Source organism: Papaver somniferum, chromosome 1, assembly GCF_003573695.1.
Source record: "Papaver somniferum cultivar HN1 chromosome 1, ASM357369v1, whole genome shotgun sequence".
Lineage (NCBI taxonomy): Eukaryota > Viridiplantae > Streptophyta > Magnoliopsida > Ranunculales > Papaveraceae > Papaver > Papaver somniferum.
Window position 1 is genome coordinate 41,321,717 of NC_039358.1, and position 12,370 is coordinate 41,334,086.

The 12,370-nt window shown below is 36.8% G+C and overlaps 1 protein-coding gene across 1 annotated transcript; it reads right to left on the bottom strand.

Annotated features, from left to right (window-relative positions):
• Positions 1–8,279: 8,279 nt before the first annotated feature.
• Positions 8,280–11,029, bottom strand: LOC113328128. The gene is made up of 2 exons (XM_026575222.1): positions 9,313–11,029; positions 8,280–8,821 (listed from the first exon to the last, which is right to left on the bottom strand). The coding sequence occupies exons 1-2, from the start codon at positions 10,884–10,886 to the stop codon at positions 8,575–8,577; spliced, it is 1,821 nt and encodes a 606-aa protein (XP_026431007.1). The 5' UTR covers positions 10,887–11,029; the 3' UTR covers positions 8,280–8,574.
• Between the last annotated feature and the right edge of the window lie 1,341 nt (positions 11,030–12,370).

Sequence of the window (12,370 nt, forward strand, 5' to 3'; positions counted from 1 at the left end):
GAATATATGAGTATCTTAGGGAGGACTGAGGAGGAGATGTCAGATTCAAGTATATCAACTTTAGTCCATTAGAAACTTACCAGTCAGGAAGAAATATGTCGTCCATTTTCAATCTTTTAGTTAGGGTTTCTACTTTGACAAACGCCCGCTGCACCACCACCACCAAGAGTGCAAGGTTTTCTCAATTTATTCAAGTGAAGTTGTATAATGATGAAACCCATTACCAACATGGAATACCTGGGATCCCTACTGATGGTAAACTTGTTCTACTCAGAAATTCCAACACTGGGTCTCAACTCTATCTCTTTGGAATCAATCCTGCGTATAGAGAGAGTGCCAGAACAATTAAAAAGGTAGTTTCTTTAGTCCTTTTAGCTTAGAACGAATCTTACCAATTCCTTGGACGTTTCACTTTCTATGTTCTTTACTAATGCCTTTCATTTAATGCATTGTATTTGTACGTAGGTGATCAGTTCTGTAAGGCCTGACGTAGTTGCGGTAAGTAACAAGTAGCATATTCGTTTGATTTTATTCCATATGTCAAATTTGGATTCATCATGTTCTTTAGATTAAATGTAATGCCGATTGATTAGGTTGCATATGTTGCGGGTTTCTAATTGAGATCATAGTCTAGGTTGGTATCCCCACCATTGAAAATCTCAGTTCTGACAACAGTAAATTTCCATCCAACAGCATGAGTAAAACACTATTGCGAAGATGTAGCTTAGTACTCTAATCGGAGACCATATCAATGAACGCAAAGCTATTAAACTAGAATATGGTGCATCGAGACTTGATTAATCACTGAAGAAACTAATGGCAGGAAGTAGAAGCAACATAGGCTTAAAGAGCCTCGTGGATGGGGATTTCAAGATACTTTCTGGTTGGGTATGATATGTCAAATCGTCTAAACTCTTGAACATAGTCTATAATCTGGCACTATGATTGCTTAGTATTTGGTGTACTCTGTGACAGCTTTACAAGTCCGAGCAACTTAGGTGCCATAAGTCTTGATTTACCAATAATGATGAGTGCACTTCGTTTTAGCCAGTGATTTAAATGTCTGCTAATGCTGAAATGCACTGATTTGTTGTTAGTATACAGCTTTCAGATATCGGCGTGTATGGAAAAATGATTGAGCTTATAAATGCTTTCAGTATTCTTATTTTGAGGTAACAACAGCAACTCCCCATTCTTCTGAATGCAGTTTCAGCAGGCCATGAGTCAAGCGGAGGATAACAGACAAGCGGATGTATTTAGAGATTGGATTCCTGCAAATAAAAGCTGGTATAGTTTGTTTCTTAGGTCCATGAGGACTCCAGGTGGACTTGTAAACAAGATTATTATGTTTTTAAAAAATGTGGAGGAACTTCGACAGCAGGAAGAAGAAGATGACATCGGACCGGATTTCAAGGTAAGTGTCAAACAAAGAAAAAAACATATTTTTTTTAGAACGAATTTGTTTCATTTTCTGGATTATACTTACGGCATGTTGTGAAAGGCGAGCTAGGCGCCTAGATAATAGAACGTGCTAGGCGCCAAAATGTGGATATACTTTTCTTTTTTTCTGGGCGCTTCGCCTCTCCTAGCGCCTATCAGGCTTCTTCTTTTTCTTTTTGCGAGGCCTGGCGTTGGTCCAAATTGCTGAAACCAAAGTTCTTTTCTGTGTTTTTTTTATGCGATCTTTAGTGTTTTGTATTTGCTGGCCTTTAATTCCCTGGACATATTGCAGGTTGCCATGGAAGAATCTCTAAAAGTGGAAGCCAAATTGGTTTCTATTGGTCACGATTTGGATGTAATTATCATTTCTTTGTTTTCTTGTTTTGATATCATTCACGGTATACTATTTAAAATTCATAATAACAGGGCCTGAAGTCATTTTAATTTATGTTTCAGGATATTGTACAACAGCTTGATAGTTTTGATCATATTCCTTTGAGGATCCTCTATCAGAGGTGTAAAGCTATAAACACTTTTGGCAAATTGAAGTTTCTATTCCTAAGTTTTTCTCAGAGACTGGATCCAGACCATATATGCGAGAAGACAATCGATGTTCACGTCTTCTGCTTTCAGAGAGCGTAAGTCCTTAACATCTTACTCTAGTCTATGCTTATCTTCTCTTCACAAACGGCATGTTTTTCTGCCGTTGAAGGCGAAAAACATAAAAATATGCTTCCAGAGATTGTAAGTTTTGATGTAGTGTTGCATGTCATAAATCTTGAAAGTACAGTTTTAGTGATAGTGGAATGAAACCTGCAAATGTGTGAAACTACTCTTGATTTGACAGCATAAGGTGAAGGTTGAAGACGAGGATATAGTTATGTTTACAAGTCTTAGAAGAATGGAAGAAAGGTTGATTGTGGCAGTGGTTGGCCTTGCACACATGGACGGCATAGAACAGTTGTGGAAACGTGAGGAAGCCAATGACAATAAGCAAACTCTCACAAAAGAAAGTTTGATTGGTTCACCACTTGAAGAGTTTAACCAAGTAACTTAACATTATTATCTGGAAATCTCAGGGACAGGGATGTTAAGATGGTGAAGATGTAGTAGCTGGGACATGGGATTATGATCTGCAAGACTGCAACATATTTAGAAATCTTGTAATTTTTTTTCTGGATTCTCTGACATAAAAATTGTCAGATTTTAGAAAGTGACTTATAAGCTACTAAACCACCAGCTTAAATCTTTATTTCTTCTTGTTTAAACGGTTATTCTGTAAGACAAGGAAAAAGAACAACAAAAGCAAGACACTCGATCCATATTAAGCTATGTTTTTGCGGATCTGTAATCAGTTTTACTCTTGCATTTGGACAAAAGATGAGTGACTCAACTGAGACATGGAAAATTATCCTCTCGCAGCAAGAATGATAGATAAGTAGCTACTTGCTAGCTATTCCTAACTTGATACCACTATGATAGACAGGGGATGCCACCATCCTATCATACATGTTATCAAGGAAAAACCAGATTTGAACCCATAACCATCCATCCCATGGGGTCTCGCCAAAAATAGATAGGATGGAACGCCTAATGTATAGAGAATCTGTTTTGTGGTTGCTGATTCCAGGAGTCGATCAGGATTATAGGGCAAGTAGTCTTTCTGAGAAAGAAACGAAACTAGTTTTGTTATTGTTGTTTTCAGGAGTCAGGATTATAGATAGGGATGGCAATGGATAGCCGAAATACGAGATCCGTTTTCGAAAATCCGACATCCTATAGGATTTAATCCGACATATCGGATATCGGAATCCGATAAGCTATCGGATAATACCGCTTATCGGAATCGGAATCGGATTGGGGTCCTTCCGTTAGGTTAATATCCGACATCCGATAGCCTAGGGGTGTACTTGTAATTTCCTACCCCTAGGTATTATCTGTCGACTGTCGGGAGAATAACCTAATCAAAGTGTTACTCATTTTTTCTCATTCTCTAACACTGAACACACAGAAAGATATTCGTGAATCGTGATTTGATCGAGAGAGAGGGACTGAGTGATCGATTTGATCGTGATTTGGTCGATAATATTGATAATCAGAGACTCTCACTCAAGAAGTAAGTAATTAGTCATGAATCTAATCAATTGTTTCGAAGTTAGTTTTTTTTTCCCCCAAATCGATTGCATATCTGCATATTTGATGTTTGAATATATCTGTTTTTAACTGTTAGAATCAATCATGTATTCATGTTCTTCTTTTAGCTTTTGCATTACTGAATTCAGATGAAATTAGGGTTTTCGATTTGATTTGAATTTAGGGTTTTGAGTTTTTTGATTGATTATCAATTTTATATCAACCAACGATACCCTTAAGCTGCTATATATTGTCTGCATCACTATTTGTTTGTCTGCATCACTATTTGTTTTGTCTGCATCACCATAGATCATTAGTATGACATCTCCTTGGAATGCTTTACCTCTGTTTCATTTATTAGTTTTTTGAACACCCAGTTTAGTAAACATGTCGACATTCATCCATCAGATTTAGGTTGCTAAATTTCGTTCATTATTTTACTACTCAAGTAAATATCGTTCATGATTTTGCATTATGTTTGAAATAGTATGAGGCTATGTTAAGGGTATGATTAGCATAACTGAAACTCAGCATCCAGTTGAGGAAGCATGTTGTGCTTCATTATACATGGAACAAGACAAATGTTTTCATGCTTCAACTTAGGATAACTTTGTCGTGACTCGTGAGAACGTATTCAAAGTATTAAGACTCTAACTTGTTGTTGGAGCAGAAGAAAGGAATCTTGCAAGTTCTTTGTGGTTTTCTTTGAATGCAATAACGGCTAATTGGGGGACTCTTTCTTTTATATCGAAATTTTGTAAGTTCTTTAGGGTTTGTAATCTCTTACCTTTTTATTTTGGGTCTGTGTTTTTGAGTTTCCTTTTGAATCTATTTGGGGTCTGTAAGATCCAAGTGTGTAAATAGTTTTATTTTCTAAATGACTTTGATAGTGTCTGTTGTCAGTTCATTTCCATCACTATTTGTTTGTCTGCATCACTATTTGTTTGTCTGCATCACTATTTGTTTTCTTTCTAATTGATTGTTTCTGTTTAATCCTTTTTTATGTCATATGTACATTAATGAACTCATGAACTGTGTGTTTATTTCTGGGTTGTCGTTGTTCTCAGAATGTCTCAAAGTGAAAAAGCATCCAATAGAGTTGGAACTCCAAGCTGCAGTCAACCAATTTCCCAACAGCCAGAACAAGAAGATCAAAGTGTTGCTTCAACAACACCTTCTTCGAGTAATAAAAGATCATTAGCGGAAGTAGCAGATGAAAATCATCCACTTGTTATTGCTTTATTGAAGAAATTGCGCACAACAAGGTCACCTTCATGGGATGAATTCACTAGGAAAATCATTGTAGAGCCTGATAAAGATAACCCGGGTGAGGAAGTGGCTGTCCTTATGGGTGAATGTCATCATTGCAAAAAGTTGGTACCTGCTTGTAGTGAACAAGGAACTACCCGCTTGGCTCAACATCTAAGAATCTGTCCCCAGAAGCCTCAAAACAAGCCAGCCCTAATTATAGAGCAAGTAAGGTGCATACTATAAACACAAAATTAGTTAAAAAGACCAAAATCAACAATTTCCTGATGAAAAAGACATTTAGATTTTGATACTGTTTAATTGGACAAAGATATAAAAATAGCCAGGATGTAAACAGTTTCATCCTACCCATTTTCAAATATTTTTTTTATTTTTAATTTACATAGGGATGCATCCAGATCCTTGCTACTTTTTAAGTTTAAGTCAGGATGAATCCAGTTTCATCCTTGCTATTTTTTTGGTGTCCATTTCACCCATACTAATTTTTACTCGTCCATTTGAACCATGTTTTAAAAATATTTGGACAAATGACCCATTTTCCGAACTATAAAAGAAACTGCAACTCACTTCCACTCTTTCAGAAAAAGAAATCAAAGAGACGCTGCTTTCTTCCATATTCATTCGTTTAACTGGGGTTTCTTCTTTAACACACTTCACAACAACCCAGAGAGCACCTCCTTGTTATCGCAATGATGAAACCCATTACCAACATGGTATTCCTGGGATCCCTACCGATGGTAAGGTTGTGCTGCTCAAGAATTCAAACACCGGGTCTCAAATCTATCTTGTTGGAACTAATCATGTTTGTAAAGAGAGTCCTCAGCTAGTCAAGCAGGTAATCATATCCTAGTAGTTCTCTTCAATTTTGTCATTTTAGTGTCAATATATATCTATGTTCTTCGCTAATGCTTTTTTTCCAATGCATTGCAGGTGATCAATTCTGTAAAGCCTCAAGTAGTTGCGGTATGTAAAACTGGATGTTCTTTTAGTTTGGTTCCACTTTAAATTTCTTGATTAATGAACGAGTTTATGTTCTTTAATTATTTGCTGTTTTGATACCGCACCTTAATGCTAGAATTCTTGTATGAAAAAACTAATTACTACTTTCCTAATTGGAACTGACAAGAAACTTCTGAATACAGATTGAGCAGACCGAGAAAGAAACTGAGAAAATGCTTAAAAATCCGAGACCTGAGGCTGAATATGTTAATGAAAGCTGGTTTAGTATGTTTGTCAGTTCTATGAGGTCCCCAGGTGATCTAGCGCACAAGATTTGGATGTTTGAATCCAATAGGAAGGAACGCCAACGGCGGGCAGATGGTATCATTCGAGGAGGGGAGTTCAAGGTAATAAATATCCAAAGAAAGACAGTGCATCAAGTTCATTTGATTTGCATGGCAGGACATTGCTCCTGTAGTGTGGAAACCATAGATTTTGTTGAAAAATTTGGAAGCTTCGGTTTATTAATTCCTTGAACGATATTGCAGGTAGCGATAGAGGAATGTCTAAAACTGAACGCAAAATTGATACCTATAGATAGAGAACTTGGGCACTTCCATATAGAATTACCTTGGAAGACCCAGTTTCAGAGGCACAGAGCTTTGTGGAAAGACAAGAGCAAGGAGCATTTGATGGAAAAGGGATCCAGATCATATGTACGAGAAATAACTCGAGTGGAGCGTATACTTTTCCCGGAACTTGTAAGTCACTGCACTCATCTTACTCTAGCCTATTACACCCTGTCATCAATGACTAAGTATTAAGCTTCATTTCCGCATATATGCTAACAATTTCTAATGCTGAATTCGCCATATTTTCCTGACATAAAAGAAACTTTTGTAGCCACCAAGTGTCAGTAAGTCGCATATGTATGTATATAGTGTGCATAAATGAAACCATGGATTCTTTTATAATGAATTTTCAATTTTGACACTGCAAATCTGAATATATATAGCTACTTCGAATTTGACAGTATAAGCTGTTCGTTGAAGATAGAGACAAACATATGTTTACAATGCTTAGAAGAATGGAAGAGAGACTTATAGTGGCAGTGGTTGGAATGGGTCACATGGATGGAATTGAGCTATTATAGAAACGTGCAGAGGATGGCGCTGATCATAAGCTTCTACTCGCAACATCAGAAAATGGTGGTCCACCGACAGGGTAATCTCATCTTCTGGAACATTTTGCGTAATATTTTCAGATAATTGCTCGATTGATACAAAGCATAAACTGTACTGTTCATGTGAGCTTTATTTTCATGAAAGTTGTAAACATAAATGTTTTTTACTATGTAACACCAGGAATGTCGCAGTAGAGAAGATGGAGCTGGGGATATGATTTGCACTGTGATGTGATGATGCTGCAATGCTGCAAGACATTGCTTCTGACATGCCCCCTGTAGGTCACATTCATAACTATCCTGGCTTCCTCCTTTGTGAGCCACTGCATTGTTTTTGAATAAGTTCATGTAAGAAAAACCAACTTGTTAGCTTCTTCTGACACAAATAAGAGCTATGGGATTCATATACTTTGGCATTTCCATTTATTTTTTACTGTTCTCAAATTCGTATTCAAAATCCAATTACAAGAGCATTAGTATCCAAAATCTCAAATCAACCAAGAGCTGAGTCATGCCTGGCCATTTTCTAAGCCCCGGCCTTCCCCAGATACGCCTGACCAGTTGTCGTATCTGTAAGCCGAAGCATAATAGTCGAAGACTCAAATTCCAAATAAATTGATCCCACAATTTTCTTTTGCATTTAGTGCAAAGAAAGAAAATCAATTATATAGAAATTAAATGGCGTTATGAGAATCCAATTTTATGTAGGAAATCAATTAATCCATGACATTCGAAGTCTAGAATGAATACCACGTAAACTTTTCTCTTGTGGAAAATTGCTCATAATACTTGCCAAAAAAAAATTCAAGATGTTTTGGGGTCAACGGTCATGGTCATGGTCAAACATCTTAAATGAAAAATGAACTTGCTTGTTTTTATTGTAAATTTTGTTTTCTATTATACAAGGGGTAGGATCCGTTGACATGGTTATATTGACATAATCTTGACATTTTAGCGCCATTTTTTCTACCAAACCTAACGGGCAATGAATTTGAGGCTAATTTTTTGATGACATGTTCTTCTTATAAGTCTCTATACTCCCACCAACAATGAGAGCATTCCGAGATGCATAAGACCACCATCTACCATTTTGAATATCAACCGTTGAAGATTAACGGTTGAAATTAAAATTTGTGAATGGTGAAGTTTCGTATTTCAGAATTCTCTCATTTTTAGTAGGAATGTAGAGTTTTATACGAGGAACATGTCGCCAAAATATTAGCTTTAAATTCATTGCCGTTTGAGTTTGGTAGAAAAAATGACAACCATGTCAACGGATTATGTCATTATAACCATGTCAACAGATCATTCCCCCGTTATACAATGGCTCATTCGGCAGAAGATAACTGATACGTAAAACAGAAAAATTGCAAGTTACATTGAGCTTGAGCCTATTTGACTCACAAACCCTGTCATCTCACCACATCTCTCCAGTCCTCATCTCAACATCTCCATTCTTTCTGAATCCCTCTAATTCTCTCCCTATCACTAGAATGGGGAGCAGAGAAACTAATGGGGTGGGTGAGGTAAGATTAGCATTATACCCGATTTCTTTTCATATACGAAATTTATTATTATAATAGTTTACTTCTTTTATTATTTTGTAATTTTCAAGTTTCATTTTCGTCGAGAGATCCGAGGGGGAAGCAAGTGTCCACTCCACCTGTATTCCACAAAAAAATCGCGTAGGAACTTGCATGGAACATATTGCCCGGATCTGCCTCAATTGCCTCCAAATATCTTTCCTCGGCTGCCCCAATATCTTTCTTTACTGTCCACAAGAAAGTCGCATAATGACTTAACAATTCTGCATCAACTGGCTCTATATCAGCTGCTCTCTTGAAATACTCCTCGGCTCTGTTTCCACCACAAACACACAAGGAAGGAGATCAGCAATCGCCAATATAAAAACAACAAATTGCATTTAACTAGATTCCAAGAATTTTTTAATAAAATGCTCTCTCAATATGCATAAAGGAGACCACACATTCAGTCCATCATCCATGACAGTCACCCAGACTTGCAATAACGTGCATAATCTCGTGGTGAATTCATGGAGATGTACTTGCAATTCCAAAGATATTTTTTGGCACCCTAACTTATCATTCAATTTCCAAATCCAAGAAGCGCGACAAACATCAACATGAAGATTTCTTCATCAATTACCTTTCTTAGAGAATAATTAATTAGGGAACCGAACAATCAAAACGATATCAACCACTACCAGTTATAATTGAAAGTTAAAACTAGTAACTTTGATCCGAAAATTCACCAACTGTAGTATAGGTGTTCAACTTTATCAAATAATGGAAATTAGTAACAATTTTAAGGGAGTAAAACCAAATCACCTGTCATGGTTATGGACAACGAGGTGCAGGAACTTAGCATAATTGGCAAGAAGAAGGGCATTGTGAGGCTCTTGTAAAAGAGCTTTCTGGTACATAAGCTCCGTTTTTAAGAACTTACCATTGGTTAAATCAGAATCAGTTTCCACCTTTACTGGCGACACAAAACTTCTCATAGTCTCGTGATCAAGAATAGAATCCCTAGATTGTTGCATTTGAGAAGCTTCTTTAACTACTGAATTCCACAGCGTCATCTCATCCTCTCTCAACCCATTTTGATTTATATCCGGTTCCAACCAATTTACCTCTTGATCTGTGGACGAAGTCGATGGATTCCCAAGAGACGCCATCTTTGAAATCTCATCAGGAGCCATGTTGTGGTGGCTAATTGATGAGAACCCATGGAATCCGCCATCACCACCATCGGCCCCACTACCTGTAATTGATCTAACATTACCATCACCTCCTTTATTTCCTCCAAGAAAAGTAGTCTTCCCACTTGAAGACGTATCTAATGCTGACTTGTCCTGATGATCCTGAGGCTGATTTTGATCTTCAGTCACAGTAGATACAATCTCTGTGATTGCTGAGTGAGACTCCAAACTCGGATAAGCTGCAATTGCAGCATTTTGTGCCATTGAATGTACAGTAAAATTTGCCATAAGGATCATAACAGAGACCATGAGGGTTGGTGTGTGCGAAAAGATCTGTTGAAATAACCAAACAAATGAGTCATGCATTTCCCTATGTACTCGAGCTAGAATGCCTTGAAGATCCTCATAGTATAACAACTCTCTCATTTGTAATGTGTAACTATGAAGCTGTCGAAGCATAAACACCATCGAAGAGAACGCTTTCTTTATTGAGCAACAAGCCGACTCCCCAGCTTCTTTAAAACCTTCTTTCCACTGATTCTTTCTCCTTAGAATCCGAAGAGATAAAGGAATATCAACACTACTCGCCTTCATCTCAATGTTGGCAGGATTCATATAGCTTAAACCTCCTTCCCAACCGATTGGATTAGGCCCAATTCCAATAGACGAAGTATAATCCGCACAATTCATACTCAAAGGTGGAAATGGCCTGCTGTTCTGAACAAGATTATTAATAGTTTCACCCATCTTTGCAAGTTCTTCATCAAAGCTGCTATTATAAGTAGTGTAATTACTACTTTCACCTTTGATATCTTTGGAAACCGCAGAATGCTCTCTACCCAACTTTGCATCTTCATTATCACCCACTATATTCAATTTAAGGGGCCAATTCTTGAATCTCTCTGGTAAATCCATCATCAAAGAATTCATCTGAATTACTAACAGATCTTCTAAGATTGCTGCCTCTAGATTCCGGACTCTGGAACGATTGAGTTCGAGAGAGCTTATTAATAGATGTTCTCCGCGAAGATTGAGGACTATGAACAATTCGAAAGCAACCTGAGGTTTCCGATTTCCCCTATGCGCAGAAGTAGATGAAATCGCAGAAACAAATGATGTATGTGAAGAAGAACTAGAAGATGGAGATTGTGATGGTAAATGTTGTGACCAATCCATACATGTTCCACCAATCTTTACTTCCATTATCGAAATGAAAGTAGAATCAATCGTTCAACAAGACAATTCAGAAAGATGGATTGGAAAAATGAAAAATTGCGTGAGGAATTAAAGTTTCTTTTTCTTTTGATTCGGATCAAATGAAGAAGATGTAAACTTACTTTCTTCAAATTCACTCAAAACCTGCAGAAAAGCAAAGAAAGGAAAAAAACACATTTTCAATGTATCATATCATCAAATCTCCAAAAGTTTCTTTCAATTCCTTGAATCAAACGGAAAAATATTTGATGGGGGCATTTTTTGATGGGGGTATGGGGGACAAATTATGTGTTGGTAACAGAAGAAGTGTATTTTTGGTGAAAATACTGGTTATCTTATATAAAAGAAGTGTATTTTTGGTGAAAATACTGATTATCTTAATTGATGATATTTTATCCTTTATATTTTTGGTAATAGAATTTGTTAAAACAATTAATTGAAGAACACATGTCAAGACATGATTTGTCCCCCATGTCCCCATCATAAAACGCCCCAATCAAAAATTTACTCGAATCAAACAACGATTAACCAAAACCCATTCATCTAAAACTCTATCTCATCCACTGACTTACCTCAATTTCGATCTAAACCCATTCAACGAATCGAAAATCATTTGCAAATAAATTTGACACAAGAAAAAACATAGTACAAAAATGCAGGAACCGTACCTCTTAGTTCGGTTAATTTGAATCCAACAGATTCATCTTTTCTCCTCAACCTTAATGTGGAATGGATAAAAAATCTGAAACTTCTCTTAATCACTTCAATCACCACAAACATAGGAGACAACATAAACATTGAATCTACGGATCGAAAGACAAGAAAAATTATAGTAACGAGTAAACATTCTCAATTATTTGATTCACGAAAGAGATAGAATTGTTCATGTATGTATCTTCAGTGTTGAGAAGGAAGAGATAGAAAAAGAAACAGATAGCGAGCAAAGCTCACGAATAATATTACACATTCCGTAAAAAGCATCAAATAAAAAGGATCAAAAACCAGTTGACTCTTTCTAATGCCGGTTCCCATGGAGGAGACCAAAAAGTTGTTTTGCCGTGGTGCCGCGTAGTTTTCCACCGTAATAAAAGTGGCAAATTTTAATAAAATAATATATTTTATTGCTTTCTGTACCCTTGTCGATAAAATATATATTTCTTTGTGTTTGGAGGGGGCTTTAAGCAAGGTTTTTAAAGCGTGAAACGGAGCCGGAAGCGTTTTCTATTTTTAAGAAGTGATGCGTATGTTGAAGCGTGAAGCGTCGTTTCATGATTGATGCTTGAAGCGGATGTTTTTGTATAAAAGCTATTATAGGAATTAAAAAACTAGGAACTTCATTAAAACTAGTAAGCTGTTGAGATGCATTTTTCCCTTGTTTAGCCAACAAATCTGCTGCCTTGTTAGCTTTTCTATCCACCAAATGAAAACCTCCAAAATAAACAAGGTTTTCAGCCAACTTTTTAACTTCATCT

Excerpts from the sequence above, each read along its gene's own strand:
- LOC113328128 (XM_026575222.1), bottom strand. The coding sequence starts at position 10,886 with ATGGAAGTAAAGATTGGTGGAACATGTATGGATTGGTCACAACATTTA. Across the intron at positions 8,822-9,312 it reads GTTGTCCATAACCATGACAG|AGCCGAGGAGTATTTCAAGA; the intron begins GTGATTTGGTTT and ends TGGTGGAAACAG.